General features: G+C 40.1%; 1 protein-coding gene across 5 annotated transcripts, besides 1 other annotated feature; it reads left to right on the forward strand.

The window, feature by feature from the left end:
- Positions 1–9142: 9142 nt before the first annotated feature.
- Positions 9143–12750, forward strand: CG40191 (uncharacterized protein). 5 transcript variants are annotated; one of them, NM_001015176.3, is made up of 5 exons: positions 9143–9373; positions 9447–9496; positions 9551–9844; positions 10174–10296; positions 10346–11165. In NM_001015176.3, exons 2-5 carry the CDS (start codon positions 9461–9463, stop codon positions 11027–11029), a joined length of 1137 nt encoding a protein of 378 aa, NP_001015176.1. In that variant the 5' UTR covers positions 9143–9373; positions 9447–9460; the 3' UTR covers positions 11030–11165. The 5 variants fall into 5 exon arrangements, with proteins under 5 accessions (NP_001015176.1, NP_001104353.1, NP_001015175.1 ...); NM_001110883.3 differs by lacking the exon at positions 9143–9373 and adding an exon at positions 11195–11352 and having other exon boundaries at positions 9396–9496; positions 10346–11055; NM_001015175.5 differs by lacking the exon at positions 9143–9373 and having other exon boundaries at positions 9396–9496; positions 10346–12750.
- Positions 11585–13453: a mobile genetic element.
- Between the last annotated feature and the right edge of the window lie 10588 nt (positions 13454–24041).

Consider the following 24041-nt stretch of genomic DNA (forward strand, 5'->3'; position numbering starts at 1 on the left):
CTGATATACCACAATATAATCCCAGCCCACCAATTTGGATTTCGCGAAAGCCACGGAACCATTGAACAGGTGAATCGTATTACAACGGAAATAAGAACTGCATTTGAATATCGCGAATACTGTACAGCAGTATTTTTAGACGTATCCCAAGCATTCGACAAAGTCTGGCTCGACGGCCTAATGTTTAAAATTAAAACATCCCTACCCGAAAGCACACACAAACTTCTAAAGTCTTACCTCTATGACAGAAAGTTTGCAGTGCGGTGCAACACTGCCACTTCCACTGTTCATACAATTGAGGCTGGAGTCCCCCAAGGCAGCGTTCTTGGGCCAACCTTATACCTCATCTATACAGCCGACATCCCTACAAATAGTCGCTTAACGGTATCCACATTTGCCGACGATACAGCTATCCTTAGCCGTTCAAGGTCCCCTATCCAAGCTACAGCACAGTTGGCACTGTACCTCATCGACATTGAGAAGTGGCTCTCTGACTGGCGAATAAAAGTAAACGAGCAAAAATGCAAGCACGTGACGTTTACGCTAAACAGACAAGACTGTCCTCCGCTCTTGTTGAACAGCATACCACTCCCGAAAGCAGACGAGGTAACGTACCTAGGAGTACACCTAGACAGAAGACTCACATGGCGCAGGCACATTGAAGCCAAAAAAACCCAACTTAAACTCAAAGCCAACAACTTACACTGGCTCATCAACTCTGGTTCTCCGCTCAGCCTAGATCACAAGGTCTTGCTCTACAATTCTATATTGAAACCAATCTGGACCTATGGCTCACAGTTATGGGGCAATGCCAGCAACAGCAATATTGACATCATTCAGCGAGCACAATCAAAGATTCTGAGAACCATCACTGGGGCACCGTGGTACGTTCGGAGTGAAAACATCCAAAGAGACTTAAATATCCCATCAGTTACCAACGCAATCACGGAACTTAAGGAAAAATACCATAGCAAGCTTCACACGCACCCCAACCACCTAGCGCGAGGTCTAATCCAGCTCAGCAGCCGTTCCCGTCTCCGGCGAAAGGACCTACCAACCCAGCGAATAAATTATTAGGGCCGTTTAAACATAGAACAGTTGGAAAAATAATACAACTGTTCAAAAAATACTTGTTATAGTTAAGATTTTTAAACTTATTGTTAGTTCTTATACAAGAAGATTCAATAAATAAAAGCAAAGTAAAATAAAAAAAAAAAAAAAAAAAAATTTTAGGAAAATACACTCTTTCAGACAGCTGAGCTTTATTTTCCAAAGCGTTTCTGTGTGCTCTGTTGTGTGTCCTAAGTATTTCTTCCTCCTGTTCGGCTTCGGTAACAAGGTCTTTGACCTCAGTCTGAGTGAATCTAATCTTAAAACCCTTAAAGTGGATGGGGTAGAGGATTTGTATTTTCCCCATTACATCCTTGGATGTGAAAATTCCGTTTATCACGGATGGGTTAAGATATTTCTTCAAATCTGACAAGAGGCTATCAGGTGTGAACAATTTACGGTCCACTAAATGCCTATGGAATGTCGGGAATGGGATGCTAACTGAGTAATTCTCCGACTCTGATTTCCTGAAGAAAATTTGATTTTTAAATGCATTTATTGGGGCTTCAACGCTAGGTATCAACCCATGGCTCGAACTGTCAGAGCTGTGCATTGTTGAGGTTACCGAGTTTATTTGCGCGGCTGTTGGTCCTCTGGACAGAGCGTCGGCCACAGCGTTTTCTTTGCCTGGTTTGTAGAGAATTTCATAGTCGTATTCCTCGAGGTATGACTTCCATCTTTTGATTCTCGCATTTCAATTCCAGCTGCTGAGGGAATGGGTCAGAGGCTGATGGTCGGTAAAGATTTTCATCTTTGCTTTACCGTAAAGGTAAATTTTGAGCTTTTTTAGAGCCCAGATAATGGCTAGCATTTCTTTCTCATTTGTGGCGTAGTTTTCCTCTGCCTTCGAGAGTGTTCTCGATAAGAATGAAATGGGTCTGTTTTCTTGTGACAGAACAGCACCCACTGCGAAATTGGAAGCGTCCGTTGTTAGGTGAAATTCTTTTTTAAAATCTGGGTAGTGGAGTATCACGTCTGGGGAAATCAAACTGCTCTTCAATTTCTTGAAGGCATCCGTTGCTTCGTTATTAAAGGAGACGGATTTTTTTTGACGATAATGCCTTGGAAATTCGTCCATCCTCCCCTCTTAAAAGCGAGCTAAGTGGTTTTGCCAACTTAGCGTAGTTGGGAATAAATCTCCTGTAATATCCGGATAATCCCAAGAATGATCTCAGTTCTTTGAGTGTTTTTGGAATTGGGAAGTCTGAAATTGCCTGTACTTTGATTGGATTGGTTTCTATGCCGTTGCCCGACACGACGAATCCCAAGAATTCTACCTTCCTCTTCATAAACTCGCATTTGTCCAACTGACATTTCATGTTGGCTTCTTGCAAGGTCTTGAAAATTATGTCCAGGTTTTTGTAATGGGTTTCATCATCTTTGCTAAAGATAATGATATCGTCGATATAGATGAAACATATTTTGCCAATATGCTCATGAAGGATATCGTCGAGTGCGCGTTAGAATATTGATGGTGCATTTTTCAGACCGAATGGAAGTCGAGAGAACTCGTATTTTCCCTGATTTATGGAGGAGGCGGTCTTTTCGATATCGGAGTCTTTTAGTGGGATCTGGTGAAACCCACTTTTAAGATCGAGCACCGAGAAAACTTTGTTGTCACCAAGTTGGGCTAAAACCTCATTAATATCGGGGATTGGGTACCTATCTGCTACTGTTACCATATTGAGTTTTCGGTAATCAATCACGACTCTGTATTTCTTTTTACCAGAGGAGTCGAGTTTTTTTTGGCACAATCCACACTGGTGAATTGTAGGGTGACCTTGATGGTCGAATTATTCCGTCGCGCAAAAGCTCCGCTATTTGTTTATTGACTTCATCTTTTAGGGACATCGGGTACTGATAAAACTTCGAATACAGGTATATCCGATGTGGTTCGAATTGCTGCCTTTAGATTTGTTGTGAAGGTCAGTTTTTGGTTTGGATCTGCGAAGAGACCTGGATAATTATTAATTACCCGATTCAGTTTTTCTTTTTGTTTTTGTCCCAAGTGATCTATTCTGGGGCTGATTGTATTAACAGCCTCGAACCTTCGTTCCTTAATAGCAATCCTCTTCCCATTTCCTAGTGTCATGGTCAAATTTCCTAAATCTATCTGTGCTCCCATTTCTTTCAGGGTGTCTTTGCCGAGAATTGCGTCGAATGTCGTAAGAGATGTTAATAGGAAAAACTTTATTTCCCAGTCAAAAAGGTCTGCTCTCTTGTAGTGTGTTATTTTTATATCGCCACCCGGAGTGGCAGCTATGAAAGGCTTGTTATTTGGTATTGCATTCGACACCAGTTTTGGATGAATATAATTTTTGTTGGAGCCCGTGTCGATCAACACCTTTAGAACCTTTCCACTCCTCACTCTACATTCGAAGTATGGCAGTGAGGAGTCTTCTAATCTAAAAAATGCATCTGTTGTTGTTGCTCATCGTCATTTAAGTAGTCCGTCAGTTCGTTGCAATATTCGTCCATGGTGCCATTTATGTCGTTCTGGGTTTCATATTCTTGCATCGACCGTTGATAGTCTGTCATGCTTGAACTGGGCCCAGCTATTTTGACACTTGGATGTCCTATGCCCCTAGTTTGGATATTATAATTTCGTTGTCTTTTGTTTATGTCTGTAGTCTGTCCACTCGGTCGTTTGCCGGCGTCAAAATGTGGTCGGTTCATATAATTGACATTTCTCGTCTGTATACTGCGGTCCACGTCCATTGGTTCTGGTCTTGGTTGCGGTTTGGCCGCGAAAGGACGGGGTGGGGCATTATATTGTTGCCATTGTTGATAATTTTGTCGGGGTGCGGCGAACGGTGCATTACCGAAATTGAGCATGTGTTGTCTTGGCGCAGCGAATGGCTGACCTAAGTGTTGTGGTGGTCCCCTCATGAAGTTTCGTGGAGGGACCGGTGGAGGCTGTCGATGGCCAAAGGCGTTCGATGGCTGAAAATTGCGGGGTGCCGGTATGGGTTTTTCGTTTACCCTGAAGCTCGACCTTTATTTGTCGCATGGTTTGATCTGTATGTTTGGTTTTCAAGTTTTAAGCAATAATGCAAAGCTAAAGGGATATCGGCTGGCTCCCTTATAGCCAAGAGGCGAGGTAAGTCTCCTCGAAGGCCTCTAATAAAAGTGTCCAGTGCTTTATCTCTGTACATTTTTGTAATGAAATGCTCGGATTCTCTGGTCATTTGCATGCAGCTAAGCTTATTTAAAATAAGCGAGAGATTTTTATAAACGTCTTGGTGGAAGTCTTCCACCGACTGTTGGCGACCTTGGACCAAAATTGACATTTGGTATTCTAGTGTAGTTATGTCTCGTTTGTCTGCGTAATGCAGAGTGAGACATCTTGACATGGCATTCCAATCCAGCGGAATGCTGTAGGACTCGAGTGCCACGTCGGCACTTCGGACAATTTTATTTCTTATGGTATGAAGTATACCATTATATTTTGGAGTACCCACAAATGGGGTATAAGTTTCCATGATTCTATCAACGCTCTTTTTCCAAGAGCCGAATTCTGCTGGGTCCCCAGAGAATTCCCTGATCGATTTTACGATATCAGGTACCCTGTCAAAGTCCCCTAAATTGTTTCTGTATTCAGGCTCGACAACCTGGTCTCTCACGTCAGTAAAGTCAAGTGTGTCATTGTTCATTTGTTTTATCAGTCCAGGTAAGATTTGGGCACCGTTTGGCCAATTAACCCTGTCAACTGTTCAACATTCATATCTACGCGAGTTACAATCCCGTGGCCGAGGGAGGAAAGCTTCCAAAAAAAAAAACGACTGAGTAGTTTGAGGTGTGAAATGAGAATGATAATGAATTCTTTATTACAAATATGTATAATGTATGTATCTCCCAAATATCTTCGTCAGAGTTCGTATTGGCGATCTTCGTTGAACTTTCGCTCGGCTCTCAGTTGCAGTGCTGGGTAGACCGAGAGAGGGGATATGTTAACTCCTCCCCCCCCCCCCCCCAGTCCGAAGAGAAGGCCGTAATGGGAAATGGCCGGATTGGAGCAAGGTGATTAGGCGGCGTGTTGTTGGTATATGCCACGAACTCCGACGATATTTTGAATTTAACTGTAATGCATGAATTAAATATGTATGTGTTCAATAGGGTGTATTTTAGAGGTTAGTGAACATGTGACAACAGTAGGCGCTATGTTGTTTGTGGGCTGTGTTCCCTTTTTTTTTTTTTTTTTTAATTACATATGTATAATATTTTTCTTGAATTAATTTTTTTTTTTTGTTTTTAAGTGGTTCTGACTGAATTGAACAGAACTTAACAGTATACAAGCGAGCACGGCGTCAAGCGTCGCGCCGCCACTCTGGCGCGACATCAGCTTTTGGCGGCAGCCAATGTACAGTGATGCGTCGACGTCGCTAGGGTTATACAAGCGGCGCAACACAAACACATACATGCTTACTTGATTTTGCCGAAGGAAACTGTATCACTGTGCAAATTTTTTTTCTTCCTTTTTTTTTATTTTTTTTGCCTTTTTTTTTATTTATTAGTATTATTATGATTGTTATTATTATTATTTTTTTTTTCATGTAAATGGATAAGTGAAAACGATACCGGTGCCTTAACAGCGATTGTTGTACACATATTCGGTCGTTAATCACACAACTCACATTTATTTTTATAACCCACTGTGAATTAGATCCCGTTGTTGATTAATTTACCATTTTTATGAGTTAGGGTGTATGGATGATCCCGGTGCCTTATCAGCGATTGATGTACACATATACGGTCATCACACACAGTAACTTGTTGGTATAATTGTTGTAAATTGTCCCGCACAAGCGATCCCGGTGCCTTATCAGCGTTTGATGTACACATATACGGTCGCCTGTGAAGCAATTTGAACTTGATTTCGTTTGTTTCCTTTGTTTTACTTGCACTTGCACGTTATTATGTTTCAATACGCTTTATCCAATTCCTTTCTATTTCACCACTCACTAATAAAATTCCCACAACCACTGCCGTCACATGTTCAATACCTCTTTAGAATTAGAACGATAAGCGTAGTGGGCATTGTTAGTCCCTTGTCCGTTGACCGGCTGCGCCAGTTACAATCCCGTGTCCGAGGGAGGAAAGCTTCCAAAAAAAAAAACGACTGAGTAGTTTGAGGTGTGTAATGAGAATGATAATGAATTCTTTATTACAAATATGTATTATGTATGTATCTCCCAAATATCTTCGTCAGAGTTCGTATTGGCGATCTTCGTTGAACTTTCGCTCGGCTCTCAGTTGCAGTACTGGGTAGACTGAGAGAGGGGGTATGTTAACTCGCGCTTCAGGCAGGTCGGGTCTTTCTACGGGTACCGGTCTCTTATTAGAACTGAGAACCGGTGGTCTTATTAGATTATTGGGGTTTGCCATGTTGGCTTTTAACTCGGACAACACTTACACAAAACGATCTTAAACAAAACAAAAAGGCACGAGTGTTATGATCTGGCAATTTAAATCATTCGAACTCTTCGAGCTTGAATTATATTTTTCAAAACCGTAAGTAAATTAAAAAATTAAATGTACTGTCGAAACCGATCTGGGGTCGATGAAATGTTAATGTACAAGTGTATTAAATTTTTAAATCTTAAAATAAATTTTATAAAAAAATATTTCTTTCTTGTCTCACAATTGCTGTGGTCACTCCTCCTGGCTGGGTGAAGGTCATCCTTTTCTGCCGTTGAATATTTTCCTCTTCCGGAAAACAAAAGTTTTTTTTTTTTTATAAATGCCGCGAATTTTTTATTAACTCACGGGAGTTTCTTCGGCACTAATTTAACCAACGAATTTTTTTTTGCAAAATTTTATTTTGCTTCGCGACTTAGAATTTTGTCTGTCGTACGCGTTATTCGCTGGCCCCTGTTCGGGCGCCAGTAAATAATTACAGTTTATTGATTTTTATTTTGTAGATCGCAAGCGACCGTTTATTGAAATTGTTCATTTGAAACTAAAGCTAAGATACAAAATATTTCCCTAAGTCCCTAGCAATCAAGTGTGGGCGTCGGCAGCGTCGCAGCAGGCGTCGGCAGCGAATCAGTGGTCGTCAGCGGCTACGCGGCGGAGAAGTGCAGATGATCGCACTTTTAGCTGGTCGTTGACAGCGGAAAGAATGCAGACCTTTGGTCAGCATTTTGGGCACTTGTGTTTACCCAGAAAAGATGTTGAAATATAAGATGTGGGACAATAACTTATAGGGCAATAACTTATACCACGTGTCTGCTTTGCGCGCAAAATTTAGCTTAACTTTTAAAGTGTTAAAATTTAATAAAAAGAAGAAGGAGAGTATAATTTGAAATGGATAATCAATCTTTAGGTTCTTATTATGTGTTTTTATTAATATATTATTTATTGTGTGCGCCTATTTCTAACAATTTGTACATTTAGCAAGTGGTGTCAACATGTAGTTGTTTGAAAAAATTTTCAACTTTGAATAGAGCTACAACAATTTGTTCAAATTTGTTTAGTAAGTGTTTATATCCATGTTGTAGTGTGTTCAATTCCCAACTCATATCAGGTAGTCTCTATGTGCGTTTTTTGCGGTTTTTTGAGAAATTTAATTTTTTAGGGAGCAATATCTCGATTTCCAATGCTGCCCTGCTGGAAGTGTGGCGCAAGCAAAAGGGTGTTCGTCAAAAGGAAAATTCTATTTGCACTTTTATCAGTGGGCATTTTTCTGACTTTAATTAACGATTAACGAATAATATTAATAACGAATGATTTCAGTCAATCTTTTGCGAAATTGGAGAAAATGCAATCGAAAAATAAATGAATTTTTGAAAGTTTTTCAAATTGGTTAGAAGAACACCTAGTCCTGAAGGTAAAGGAGAAAAATAAAAAGGAAAGGAAATTAGCTGGACTCCCGAAAACGTCATATTATTTAAAAAGTTTGAGTGGCCGAAGACAGCAAGCAGATGAACTCGTAAGGGCGCAGAATCACAACGAACATCTTTTGGTTCAAGCTGCACGGAAGCGCGGCCTGCGGGATCTTGCAACCATACTTAAAACTCTTTTGTTAAACCCAGCCAAGGCAGAAACCATTAGTAGCTTCGCAGATTTCTTTTACAAAGCAATGGATACTTCGGATCCCATAATATCATCAATAAATTTAAAGAGGCGAAAACATAAGCGACTATCTCTTCCACCAGAAGTCATTCAAATGTTAGCTTGCGAATTTGAACCTGATAAAAATTCTTCAGACTCTGCTGATTGTGAAGAGGAAGACGGTTATGAATTGTACAATATTGAAATTAAAAATAAACTTTAAGAATATATTATTAAAAAAAAAAAAAAAAATTTTGGGGCGGAGTTGGGGCCCGCCCACTTTTCCAAAATATTCCTGGGGGCATGTGTAACGCATAAAAAAAAATTTATCCAAATATCTCCAATAGTTTAGGAGGTATTAATTTTTGTAAAAAAACAGGCCAAATGCCCCATAGTGCAGCGGCGTCACCATCGCCGTGGTCCTAATTGTTTATGGGATCATCCAAAACATCCGTTACTGTCGAGTCAAAAGACGACACCCCGACTCCAGCATCGAGATGACGATATCTTCCCGAAAAGCCACGGACGACTTTAACCTAACGCGGGGAGGAGTTAACACGCTAACTCCACGATAAGACCGGACGCGGGCGCAGTAACGTCAGCGCGACTGCAACTAAGTCGCGAAATATGACTCCTGCATTCCAACATGCCCGGAGCGTGTGAAGCGCAATGTCAGTATTCTGCCGTGAGCGCTGCTTCAGAAGACGGGCTACTTCATATTAAGCTTAAGTTCTCTGTCTTTAGTTTAAAAACTCATCAGAACGCGCATAGTCGCATAATAAATCTCAATAATTAAAATTGTTTGTTAATTTATATAAGGCTTTTTATTCACGTTGTTTCTCTTTCCAGCTCTTGACTTAAGCTTCTCGACCTCGATAACACTATCGCTTGTTCTTAAGACAAGACAATTAATTCTATCGATATAAGTGTTAGCTAGTATTTTATATTTATACACCGTGTACTCTTAGTATTTTATATTTATAGACAGCTTACAAAACAAAAAATCGAAAACTTGGGGTTTGAATTAAACATTTAATAGTCAATTATTTCTATTTGGCATATCCCTTTTTAGTTTTTACTGCGCTTGGTAACGCCTAATGGTGTGCATTACCATACAAAAATTGTATGAACTAAAAAAGAGTGTTTCTCTTCTCATCGTTTCTAAAAACCTCTGCATGGTAATGCCGGCAGCTTGACGATTTTTTTAAAAGTAATTAAAAATTTATTAGATCGGTATCGGTTTTTTTTATAGGACTAAATAGTTTTATTTTCGCATATTTCAGTTATTTATTTAGAAATGGGGCGATTTAAGTTATGTGCTTCGCCGAGAGAGGTATTTAAAAAGTTTTCACGAATATATGTATTAGCAAATTTTTTAAATTTCCAGGTTATGAAGTACGAAGACTTTATAAAACGCATTCGAAAAAGCCTCTACTATGGCGTTGGAACACCAGACACAGAAATGTCGGTCTCCTTACCCTTTGCGGAGTACGCGGCAGATTTGTTTTCGGAGACTCATCGCGGGCATTCTTTGCATCGCCTAAGTTGCGTATCTGCTGCACAAGTACATGCCACGCCTTGCTCTTTAATTATGGCATTGATATACCTCGATCGCTTAAACGTCATCGACTCGGGCTATAGCTGCAGAATCACACCACAGCAGCTGTTTGTTGTGTCACTAGTAAGTACGCACTCCTCTATAACTTGCAAACTAATGCAAACAACAATATGAACGCACCGTAAAAAAGTACATGGCTATAAATGTCGAAACTGTAGCTGCTGAAACAAATTTCCGTTAGTTTCACTGTCGGCTGAATGAAAAATGACGATGATTTTGATCAGAAATAAATTGTAAAATTTCACAGCGGCACTCACTGTGTCTGTACATGCACTCAGTCAGCAAGAAGTTTTGACGTGGCTACCATTGCTTGAGTCCGCTTTAATACATATGTGATTGTCTGTTTTTAATATGGTAATTATAAGTTGAATAAATGGTAATTATCTTTACAGATGATTTCCACAAAATTCTACGCGGGCCACGACGAACGGTTCTATCTGGAAGACTGGGCCAGTGACGCTTGTATGACGGAAGATAGGCTCAAGGCAGTCGAGCTCGAATTTCTTTCCGCTATGGTAAACTTTACAATGTCTAAAATACAAAAATAAAATACGTTTTTTCTAGGGTTGGAATATATACATATCCAATGAGCTATTCTTTGATAAGTTAAGAAACGTTGAACGTTCTTTGGCTGAACAGCAGGGACTGCGTAGAGGTTGGCTCACTTACAGTGAGCTCGTGCAGTTGCTGCCTAGCCTTGAATGGACGAAATTCCTCGTTAACAGCCTGTCTGTACTATCTCTAAGCTATGCGGCAAGTATTATAACATTAGCCGGAGCTTTTTTTATTGCGAGCCAAGTTCCCGGTACGTTATGGCATCGGGATGTGGAAACTGCCTCAGATTTCACCATGACAATTAGCAGTCAGGTATCCGTTTCAAATGCATTAGAGTCCACACCTTTTATTAATGTCCAAGTATCCTCACTTTTACGTAAAACGAGTAACGTGAATGTTGAATTGATGAATCTTGAGAAGACAAGCTGCGCCAGGGCAAGACTGAATAAAATTGAATATAAGCATCCGCGCCATCAATCAGTACCTACGCTTTCATTCATAAGCACCTGTCCACAACTTGATTTATTGTATGCCCAAGATGGAACAAGGAATTGGCTAAATATTAAATCGCCCAACAGCGACTACAAAAACAACAGAAACCTTTCAATAACAGTTAGATCCGTACAACTAGAAGAGCAAAAGGCTGAAAATGATTCCGTTATTTGGCAAGCCAACACCGAAGCAATGCAGTAATTGTTTTTACCGCAAAACTTAAAGAGGTGCTAACAACTGATATAAAATAAATATATTTATATTATATATAATATCAATATAATAATATTGATAACAAATTAACCAAGCGTACGAGTAATATAACATGCATAACAGTAATACGAAACTGCTTTTATTTCTTCACAGAACTAATGTTCGCTGGCTTAATCAAACTGTCATAAAAACTATAATAGCACATTATTATATGTGCCTAGAGGTGGATACTTTGGATGCTAAACTAAAATGAACAAAATAAGTTAGATTGTTCTATATTATATTAAAATAAAATGTTTCTGTTGCTCTACATATAAGGAAATACTTTTTTAAGGAACAAAATTATGGCCATCGGACTTTTAGTTTTCCCGGACTTTCGTCCACTCGAAGCGTTTTTCCGAGATAAATAAGTTCGATTATTATACATACAAGCTGTAATATGTTGCGCTATACTTCAAAGTTACTGCCTTACACTGACCGAAATCATTTACAAAACAAGAGAGAATTCTATAATCAAGTTCCCCAACTGTAACTCAGCTGGTGCAAAGACACTAGAATAACAAGATGCGTAACGGCCATACATTGGTTTGGCACTATGCAGCCACTTTTTTTGTGACGGCCAAAATTGCTCTCTTTCCGCTCGCTCACGCTGAGAACGTAAGAAATCTAAAAATAGAATTTGCTTGCTTGGGTGAGTAAAAACAAGAGACGAGAACGCGTATATGTGTGCGTGTTGTGCTAGAAGACGATTTTCGGGCGGAAATCAATTCTGATCGAAGAAATGAATTTACATTGTACATATTAGGGTAATTTTTTTTGCCAATTTCGTAGCAATATGATAAAATAAAATAATTTTTAAAAATTCGCGCCCTGATTATTATAATTTTAAAGCTTTTTAAATTCGTTTGTTAAAATAGCCGCTCGAATTAGCTACCGTTTACACATTTATATTTATGTTCAATTCTAATTTATCTCTCATCTGACAATTTTTTATAAGCGAAAAAAACAGTGATGAAGTGCTCGCCACAAAATCTTCTGTAAATTGGCATTTTTCCGCCCATCTTATTAGCATTGTTGGATCCCTTTCAGGAAATCTAAACAATTTAAGAGCGGGGAAATCGCGCCTAGATTTCCGACAGTGGGATAAGCTGCACTTGCTCCCACTTATGTATCTTCTTTTTTTCTTCAAATGTGATTCAACTGGGCCATTAAAATGTTTTTTTTTTTTTCACTTACAATTTATAAATTTCAACTCAAACCTTTGTCGAAAAGCAGCAGCACGTTGTGTTAGCGCGTCAAATTACGAAAATACGTAAACAATATTCACTATTCACTATTTATCGCAAATAGTTATCATCACTATTATTTGCGCTTGTATTTCCGTACTTTACTTTTGCAACAAAACAACTTTAGTTCAATATAAATTCGATTATATAGCGAAAATATCAAAAAATTGAGGAGCTCTGCGTATAGCCAACTTTAAGCAAACGGGCTAAGAGAAATTAAAAGGAAAAACAGAAAAATTGGCGCGCGTTTCTTCCCACCCGAAATGGCGAGCTTTTTAAAATTATTGAATTGGAATATAATAAAAAAAAACATACTGAAAAACAACTGAATCTAATGTGCACTTTAAATAATAAAAATGGATCATTAACATACATAAATCATATTAAGTCAAATGACTTAATAAATATACTAAATAATTAAAGGAAGTAAAATATAAATTATTATAACTACTGTAATTTAAAATATAAATTTTCCAAAAAGAAGACATTACATTGAGAAATAAATAATTCATAAAAATAATACGAAGTAGAAAATAAAAATTTGTAAAATAAATAAAAATATGAAAACTGTTTATTGCAAAAGTCACATCATAGACACTAGAATTATTCTAGTGTCATTGTTTTGGTCATATCTTGAGGCACGAAGTGCGGCCACAAGCACTCAACAATCATTGCCTTATTAATTTTTCACACGCCGCAAGCTGAATACTCTAATGACAAATATTCTAATATAAAGTCATTTTTGAAATTTATTTTGTGATGGTATGTACATAGATTTGGCTATTTCTAATCTATTTTCAAATAATAATAACGTTAAGGCAATGCAAACAAGAATTTTTCGCATGGTGCCAATTGATCAAAAATAATACAGATTTAAAGTCTAAGAACTTCTAAGGTGAAGGGCATATTTTGTCAAATTTACAATGCATGAGCATACGTGTGCACACATAAAGTTGTCTGCTATCACTGTATGCGTAGAAAAGAGCTGTTCGCTGTACCGCTCTTCGCTCTCTCGCTCTCTAACAAAAATTCGAGAGAGCCTGGAGCCACCTCTAGAGCCACGGCGAAAAAATCGTGTCCCAAAAAATCGTATGGCGTTACGCATGTTGTTATTCTAGTGTCTTTGGCTGGTGGGAATGCGAACGCGAAATTTCATAATTTTTCTGGGATATCCATAGATATTGAGGAATAATATAAGTAAAAATTTAAAAATTATTTCAAAGTGTGGGTTTGGCAGTTTTGAGGGGTTTTAGGTTTACACTACTAATAAAATTATGATGCGGTTTTAGGCCGTAAGAGTGTGCGTGGTAAAAAGTTGTTTGGCAAATCGATAGAAAACTAACAAGACTAATAAGTAGATGATAAATTATCCAAAAACATATTTCAAATGTATGGGCTTGGCAGTTCTGGGCGGCTTGTGGTCGTTCAGTGTACGTGTCAAAAAGTTTTTTGGCAAATCGATAGAAATTTACAAACTAACAAAAATGTGAAAATTTATCAACAAATTTTTCAAAGTGTGGGCGTTTTGCTGGCGGTCTGTATGCTGAATCTCAACCTCAACCTTCTAGCTTTTACAGTTTCTCAGATCGGTCGCTATATATGTATAAATGATATATATATGTATATACAATACAAAATATATATATAATATATATACAATAATTAAAACCTAATTTATATATTAAATGCTTTTACAGCATTAATATTAAGTTCATCAATATTTCAACTTATAAATATAATAAAGCTGCGATCTGCAATTATAACTCTTGTAATTTAAAACATCAATTTTCCAAAAAAAAGAAAATAGATTTAAAAAAATATATTTTATAAAAATAATACAAGCATACTATTTTTTTTTCTCTCTTTTTTTTACAATCTATCTTAAAAAAGTATGACAATAAGTAAATTTTATAATTAATCTTAAATTAAAAGAGGCATTAGTTATCCATTAATCCCTACTACATACTCTATGCATAACATGTTTTAATACTTAAAACCTGTCAGGGAGATCTAGCACGTGAAATCTTCTAAGTCTTCTAGCGTTGTTATTATTATTTACCAAACTTAAGGCTTAGTTATTTTATGTCTATATATTTTTTACTATGTTTTGATATTTCTTCTTTAACATAATGGATTCCTAAGTCTTTATGGATACTTGCATTTGAAATATAAAATGGAGCACTAACAATTTGTCTTAACATTTTTGATTGGTAGCGTTGTAGAATCTCAATATTTGAGTTGCTGACAGTACCTCAGAGCTGTGACTTTTAATGACAAAGTAAAACTGACTTTATATTCCACAGTAGTTGGAGATTTTCGGCCAAGCAACCAGGTCATCATCAAACCTTTTAAATTTAGTTGCTTGCGCTTTGCTTTTATGTGGTTTTTCCACGTTAGTCTGCGATCGAGGTGCAAGCCAAGGTACTTTATGAAATTCATTAAATGACACTTCTGGGCAGTCACCTCTTCTTAATGCAAAAGTTATTTGCGCAGATTTCAAGGCGTTGACTTAAATTTCCCAAAGAAGGAACCAGCTTTCAATAAGGCGTAGCTCTGCTTGCAGGAGTTGTGATGCTTCCTCTTTAGATGAGGTGGTAGCTAATATAGCTGTATCATCCGCGTATGTTGCCACAGTGCAGGTATTTGTTACCGGAATATCGGCCGTGTACAGGGTGTATAAGACGTGTATAACATTGCCAATAGCGTCTCTTTCGCTTTCCATTTGCTTATATATTTTATGTTATTAACTATTTACTTAACTAAATGAAGTGATTTTATACGGAGCTCGATAAAAACACGTCTGTTCACTCTGAAGGTTCAACGAAACTTCGAACGCATTGCATCAAACTCGTGGGCAACACATATAAAAACAAATCTTAATAAACCAAACCTCTCACGAGGATTACTAGCAGGTTGTGGGAGGGCTGGACGATAAACGAATCGTCTTGCTGAATCCCAGTCTTTTAAGTCGCTTTAACGGCCTAGCTAGAAGCAATCTCCTTGCAAGTATACTGCGGTGTCTAACAAGTCGATCGTTGTATCTGCTGGAATGTCTAAGTTAATAAACCATCAAGTTCACATTCCCTTAGCAACTAAGTAGCCTCGCAAAGTAATGCTGACGCCATAATGAAGTTCAGCGCTCTATGCTGAGACCGTTCGGCGGTAGAAGTCCGACGCTTCCCATTTGGAGTGTCGCGCTGTGCCGCAAGGAATGCTGAGTCGGCTTGCCGCTCATGTCTTGGTGGCGCGATGCATTGTCGCGTAGGGTAGACTAAGCAAGAATATTTTATGTAGTTCAGTTCTGGAAATGCTGTTAAAAAAAACACAGCACGACTCCGGCGCATAGCCTTAAAATCACTTTGTACTTATTTACATTGGATTGCTAAGCCACAAGGCTAGCAAGATAGCTAAGGAGGCGAAGTCAAGCCCTCCAACGTAATCTTCCTAACTCCAGCAATTATACATAATCTTGAGAAGGAAGACCCCTGGACTCAGGAGAAAAATACATAACTCTGGACACAGGAGAGAAACACAAACCTGTCGCCCAACGTCATCAAGGACCACTAATAGTCGACAGGAGAGTTAAGCTACAGAACATGTAAGTTTGACAAGCTATTCACTCGACAACCCATCAAGTGTCTCTAAAAAACAATTTTTTTATTTCTAATTAATTTATTTATTAAGGCATACGTGTAAATCTTGGAGCCCCTTTGTGTCCTATTTTTCTATTATTTCTGCCCATTTGGGCGCGCCGGCTAACTATAGTTAGCTTTTTCTAGTTTACAATAATAATACAGTACATAACAAACACATATAACAAATAGGTTTTTTGATAAGCGTCAGCTTCTGCTGACCCTTGTCAAAGGAGATCGGGAAATGAGATCCCTCGGTTGCCTTCTATTGAGCCTCCTTGGTGGGTGAAATCTGTTAAGAGCGCTGGCCAGCCGATTTCTGTGGCGCTCCAGCCTGTCATGGTACCTGCTCGAGTGCTGGTTTATCTCGTCAAATACCGTTGCTAGTTTCAGGTCTCTGTGCAGGGTGGTGTTTCGCACAAACCACTCGCAGACGGTGATGAGTCTTGCTACCTTATTTTGAATAGCCAGGCTGATGTCCGTCACATGCTTGCGATCCAGAAGCACTCCAAGGTTCTTCGCTGCGTTCGGCTGTGGTACGGGGGATAAAATAAATATTTCATACTTTTTATTAGAATCCAGGCTATTCAAAATAAGGTAGCAAGACTCATCACCGGCTGCGAGTGGTTTTTATTATTCTGTATTATTATTGTAAACTAGAAAAAGCTAACTATGGTTAGCCGGCGCGCCCAAATGGGCAGAAATAATAGAAAAGAAGGACACAAAGGGGCTCCAAGATTTCCCCGTATGCCTTAATAAATAAATAAATTAAATTGAAAAAAAAAAATTAAAATATAGCTTAGATGATGATGACTCTTGTCATCAACAAAATTGTGATGACACACGAGCAAGAGGGCGCTGACTTGCTCAACGCTGAGGTAAAAGCCGATGCCCTGCATGCCTTCACTTCGGGTCTCAAAAAGTCCCTTAGAGTTGTGGTCTTCCCGGCTCAACCCAAGGACTTGCCATCTGCCCTCGCTCTGGCCAGAGAAACGGAAGCAAGCATTGAAAGGAGCATGTTTGCGAGTTCCTACGCCAAGGCTATAGAGGAACGAGCGCAAACGTCTGGAAACGGCAAAAGCCGCTTCCAGGGTAGACAAGGGAAAGGCAACCGAGATGAACAACGCCAGGACAGAAACCCACACTTTGTCAGGCGACCAAAAGAAAAAACTTTTAATAGGAGAAATTCCTCGGATCGTTCGACAGGTCCAAGACGCCAGCGCATCAATAATGTCGTGCAAGAAAACCCCAAGCCTAGCGCAAAAGACCCCAAGCAGGAATATGAGAATGCAGCAAATGCTGCAGTCAAGGATATCGACAGTGACAATGAGTACGACCCAAGCGACGACTCACTGAATTTTTTAGGGAACGCTTCCGGTTGCCGTTGCCGATGTTAATTGACACCGGCGCGGCAAAGAATTACATTAAGCCCGTAAAAGAGCTAAAAAATGTAATGCCGGTCGCCAGTCCGTTCTCGGTGAGCTCAATACATGGCTCCACCGAAATCAAGCAAAAGTGCTTTATGAAGGCATTCAAGCACACCTCCCCATTCTTTCTGTTGAATTCGCTCAACTCGTTCGACGCTATTATAGGCCTAGACCTGTTAACACAGGCTGGAGTCAAGTTGAACCTATCTGAGGACTCTCTGGAGTATCATGGCGTTTGTAAAAAAGCTTCACTATTTCAGCTGCCCTAGTGTAAACTTCACAGACGTGAATGACATTGTGGTGCCTGCCTTCGTTAAAAACGAGTTCAAGGACACAATCTTGAGAAGTAAAAAGGCCTTCTCTACCTCACAAGAAGCTCTTCCCTTCAAGACTGCGCTCACCGCCACAATTCGTACGGTAGACAACGAACCGGTGTACTCGAGAGCTTACCCAAACCCCATGGGTGTTTCTGACTTCGTGAACAACGAAATCAAACAACTGCTAAAGGATGGCATTATCAGGCCATCACGGTCATCCTACAACAGCCCGACGTGGGTTGTTGACAAAAAGGGCACCGACGCCTTCGGTAACCCGAAAAAGAGGTTGGTCATAGATTTCAGGAAGCTCAATGAGCGATCCATCCCGGACCGTTATCCCGTGCCTAGCATTCAAAGGCAAAATTCCTTGATCTTACGTCAGGGTATCACCAAATATACCTTGCGGAGCATGACCGTGAAAAGACGTCGTTCTCCGTAAATGGGGGCAAATACGAATTTTGCCGTTTGCCGTTCGGCTTAAGAAATGCAAGCAGCATTTTTCAAAGAGCCTTAGACGACGTATGAAGAGAACAGATTGGGAAGATATGTTACGTCTATGTAGATGATGTAATAATCTTCTCAGAAAACGAATTCGACCACGTCCGCCACATCGATACTGTGCTAAAATGCCTAATCGATGCCGATATGAGAGTAAGCCAGGAAAAGACTAGGTTCTTTAAGGAAAGTGTAGAATACCTCGGCTATATAGTAAGCAAGGACGGAACAAAATCCGATCCGGAAAAGGTGAAGGCCATTCAGGAATACCCTGAACCAGACAGCGTCTATAAAGTTAGATCTTTCCTTGGCTTAGCCAGCTACCACAGAGTCTTCATCACAGACTTTGCCGCCATAGCCCGGCCAATTACAGATGTCCTGAAAGGAGAAAATGGTTCGGTGAGTAGACACATGTCTAAAAAGATTCGTGTTCAGTTTAACGAACGAATTTCAAAGGCTGCGTAATATTCTAGCATCCGAGGATGTTATACTCAAATACTCCGATTTCAAGAAGCCCTTTGACCTCACCACAGATGCGTCCGCAAGTGGCATCGGTGCAGTCCTGTCTCAAGAGAGCAGGCCAATCACCATGATTTCTCGTACCCTTAAACCGCCCGAGCCAAACTATGCAACAAACGAAAGGGGATTAGGTAAGCTGCAGAACTTCCTGTATGGCTCGAGGGAAATCAATATTTTTACCGACCACCAACCCCGCACATTCGCTGTTGCCGATACAAATACGAATGCCAAAATTAAAAGGTGGAAATATTATATATACCAGCATAATGCCAAGGTTTTTTACAAACCTGGCAAAGAAAATTTCGTGGCAGATGCCCTATCCAGGCAGAATCTGAATGCCTTACAAAACGAAACCCGATCAGACGCCGCGACCATCCACAGCGAGCTGCCCCTGACCTGAAACCACTGACAAACCCTTGAATTGCTTCAGGAACGAGATCATTCTGGAAGCAGCACGGTTTCCGCTCAAGCGAAACTTAGTCCTGTTCCGAAGCAAAACTCGCCACTTGATCAGCTTCACTGACAAGAGTCATTTATTGCAAGCCCTAAAAGAAGTCGTTAACCCTGACGTCGACTTCGTGACTATTATTTTCCTAAAATGGGCAGTTTAGCAAAGGAAGTGGTAGCTAATTGCAGGGTCTGCACCCAAGCAAAGTATTACAGGCACCCGAAGAAGCAAGAGCTCGGGGAAACAACTATCCCCAGTTATACTGGTGAAATGGTGCATATTGACATTTTCTCAACCGACAGGAAGCTATTCCTGTTTTGCGTTGACAAATTTTCAAAATTTGCAATAGTGCAACCAGTGGTGTCCAGGACAATAGTGGACATCACAGCACCCCTGCTGCATATTGTTAACCTCTTTCCCAATATCAAAACGGTATATTGCGACATCGAACCCGCATTCAACTCAGAAACTATCACCTCAACTATTACCTCAATTCTCAAGAACAGCTTCGACATTGACATAGTGAATGCGCCCCCACTCCACATCTCGTCCAATGGACAAGTTGAATGGTTCCACAGCACACTGGCAGAAATTGCCAGATGTCTGAATATATTGCATATTTGAGGTAGGCGAACAGGTCTTTGTAAAAAATAACAAGAGGTTAGGAAACAAGCTGACCCCATTATGCACGGAACAAAAGGTGCAAGCAGACCTAGGAACGTCTGTTCTCATTAAGGGGAGGGTGGTCCATAAGGACAACCTCAAGTAAGCGCTCCCTACAGTTAATTAATAAGTTACGTTAAGGAAAACCCGAGCACCGGAGTCGCACCTTATCTTTAATTTCCAGGTTCGCCCTCATGATGTTAATGCCCCTGGTAGTAGCGAATGCTCGGATCACCGACTTTTCGCATGCCAAATACATTCCCGATTTTCTAAAGATCAAGATAACGGAGGCTCAGCTAGTGGAATCTAACTCTAGGCAGATAATCATCAACTCAGAGACCCAGAAACAAATCAATAGACTAACCGACACAATCAATAAGATAATAAATGCCCGAAAGAACGACTTGGTTGACACCCCACATCTATTTGAAGCACTACTGGCAAGAAATAGGATGCTTTTCACAGAAATCAAAAATTTGATTCTTACCATTACGCTGGCCAAGTCAAATATAGTAAGCCCCACAATCCTTGATCATGCCGATCTGAAATCGCTTGTCGAACAAGACACTCCTATAGTGAGCTTAATAGAAGCATCTAAAATTAGAGTCCTCCAGTCCGCAAACATCATCCACATACTTATAGCCTACCCAAGGGTTAAGTCCAGATGCAAGAAGGTCGCTGTCTACCCAGTCTCCCATCAACACATTCTCGTACGCCTCGACGACGACACACTGGCGGAATGTAAAGATGACACCTTCGCGGTCACAGGATGCATTGAGACCACACACCACACGTTCTGCGAACGGACCCGGCGCGAATCATGCGCGCGTTCACTCCATGCGGGAAACTCTGCACAATGCCACACACAACCCATCCACTTGCAAGCAATAACACCGTTAGACGTTGTGATAATCAATGAAGCAACAGCCCATGTCAGCACAGATGGTGGGCCAGAGATTCTGATCAAGGGAACGTACCTGGTGACCTTCGAGCAAACGGCAATCATCAATGGTACCGAATTTGTAAACATCCGAAAGGCACTAAGCAAGCAACCAAGAATCGTCAGATCTCCACTACTCCACTCCCTCTGTTGCACAGACTGAACAGTGAAAACTTGCGCTCCATCCAAAGTTTTAAAGAAGAAGTTACACCTACAGGCTCGCCTAGGATCTGGTTCGCAGCTGGTGTCATCTTGAACGTTGGCCTGATGGGCTCCTTCTTACTTTACATGGCGTTAAGGAGAAGACGAGCAAATACAGCTTGACCGAGGATGGTCAAAAACCTGAGGGAGGGGGGGGGGGTCTAGTTAACAAACCATCAAGTTCACATTCCCTTATGACGCGCCATAATGAAGTTCAGCGCTCTATGCTGAGACCGTTCGGCGGTAGAAGTCCGACGCTTTCCCATTGTCGCTCATGTCTCGGTGGCGCGATGCATTGTCGCGTAGGGTAGACTAAGCAAGAATATTGTCTGTAGTTCAGTTTTAGAAAGGCTGCTCAATAAAACACAGCACGACTCCGGCGCATAGCCGTAAAATCTTGTACTTATTTACATTGGATTGCTAAGCCACAAGGCTAGCAAGATAACTAAGGGGGCGAAGTCAAGCCCTCCAACGTAATCTTCCTAACTCCAGCAATTATACCTAATCTTGAGAAGGAAGACCCCTGGACACAGGAGAGAAATACATAACTCTGGACACAGGAGAGAAATACCTAACTTGCATAATTCTGGACACAGGAGAGAAACACATAACTTCTACACATCTGTTCTTCCACAGTGTGTAGATTGAGATCACAGTGAATTGTGGAGCCAGGCACGTACCAAGGACAGTTAGTTATCAGCCGTAGGGTTCGGTTCTGCATTACTTGTAGCCGTTTATAGTTAGATTTGGCAACAATCCCCCCAGATCTGCACTCCGTACAGCCAAATTGGATCTATACAATGCACGTATACTGCTCTTTTGGCTCTTAGCGATATTATTGCTTATTGCATTGCTCCTTTTATTTATCAGCCATCTTAGTTGCTGCATTCTTTGGCCACATCTTTTGGTTATTGTTTTTATGTGCCAGCCTTGTGGTCTGGCAGAGTAAGTAATAAGAATATATTTTACGACGCTTAGTTGGAGTTGATGAGCTGCCGCTCTTTATTCAGACAAATGCAAATTGAAAATGAATTTTATCTCCCAATTCTTCAAATTATTTCCAAATTGAACAGAGTCTGTCCAAGTGTCAGGTTATTTCCTCCAATGTATATCCATAACGTGGATTCAGTGACGACCTTAGCAAGCGCGTTATGCTTGATTTTGCTTGACTTCTAGCTAACCATAACACTAACAAAATTAATCAAAGAGTAGTTTGTATAGGTGCAGCGTATCCGACAGAATATAACATTCAAAGTTCACAGAACTTTAAAAAATATTTTTTTTTCGGTCTTGGCGTGTGACTGCCCCTTGCCGTTTTAAAAAGACATATATACGTTCGGCGCAGCGCAACAGAAATACTAAAATTCATATATAGTAAAGTTTAACATCAATATAGGCGCAATTCGTCGATCAACAAAGTTTTTAGCAAACAAGATTTTACATCGATGCGATATGTACAAGTTAACGAAATCGAATGATAATGAGCGACTTAATTGCACAGCGAACAGCAGAACGGTAAGCCAAAGGTGTAGGTCCGAGAGAAATAGAAAGAAAGAAGAGAACGCATTGGCATGTAAACAAATTATACATTTAGGAATCTGCTGGCGGTTGCGTGATTCGACACATTTTAATTTTGTAAATTAATTTAATGTTTTCGTCGGTAGTAACCTCTTTTGGGCGTCCACTGTGTTTGCCGTTTTCGGTGTTTATTTCACTACGTCTAAACTTAGCATAGAAATCCTTGTTGTTTGATTTTCCTGGGGCTGGTTCTGGAAATACATTACCAAGCCAAGTTTTTGCCTTTTAACGGTTAGGACTTATATGCTGAAGATTATTTTTGAAGCCCTGTATTACGAAGAAAATGACGGTCCAAACGGTTAGTGGTTGTTTTTCTGCGTTTTACAAAACCATGCTGACATGGTGATATAATGGCGAACACGCTGAAGATCGTAAAACAGTGAGCTTTCGTTTGGAGTGGGAAAAAAGATTAAATTCGACTTTGATACCGCGTAGAATAACTTTTTTGAAAAAACTTGGCATTGCCTGATCCGATGTTACCGTAGTATTTTCAAAAAATGGCAAGGAAGGGTAGGAAATGATTTAGCGCTTATTGCTAACAAAACTATAAAACCGTTTCGGAGCCTGTGCGAAGTGGACTTACAACATCTTAATAGCTAGTCGTTTAAAATTGATCCCGCTTAAAACATTCCAGACGAAACTCTTTCCCTTCCGGAATGTGCCGAAATTCCGCGCGTGAAAGAGACAGAGTACATTTTTGAGTGTGTCTTATTCCGTCGCATATTTTTGTGTATTGTCTGTGTTCCACACACAGATAATGCGGTGGTAAAACACCCCAACCGCATATTACGCGGTGTGAGTAACACCGCAACCGCATTTGATGCGGTGTGAGTAACACCGCAACCGCATTTGATGCGGTGTGAGTAACACCGCAACCGCATTTGATGCGGTGTGAGTAACACCGCCACCGCTTTTTATGCGAGTAGTGCTCAAATCAGGCACCGGTGCCGATCTCTGATACATATGTTCTGATAAATATGTTCATCAATGGTGCAGACGCCTCCCTTATTTGTCGTAAGCAAAAATGCAAACCAAAAATAGAAACCGGCACAATAAATATTCCTATATTCCAATATTTACAACTGGGCAGCACATAGGCAATCTAAAAGACAGCTTTCTTCAAATAAATACCACACCTCCTCCCCTATCCAAATAACAAATTCGATATCATTCTCTAAAATAGACTGCCCATTTAAGGTACCGCCCAAAACACTTAACAAATCGCATAAAAAACATGCAAAACTCCAGGAGCTTTAAGAACAACATCAACTTACAACCATATAATTGAATTGCAAATAAACACTTTCGCACAGGACAAAATTCCTGACTTTCCAGCAAACTCTTACACTCCTACGACACACCCCTTAAAAATCTCGTTACAACACCCAATAAGAAATTTAAATACCCCAGCACTATAGACCGAATAATACACACATGTTTTTTATTATTATATACGGCAGGAAAATGAAATCTTCTAAAGATACCATCTATCGT

The sequence above is a fragment of the Drosophila melanogaster genome, chromosome 2R (genome assembly GCF_000001215.4).
Source record: "Drosophila melanogaster chromosome 2R".
Classification (NCBI taxonomy): domain Eukaryota; kingdom Metazoa; phylum Arthropoda; class Insecta; order Diptera; family Drosophilidae; genus Drosophila; species Drosophila melanogaster.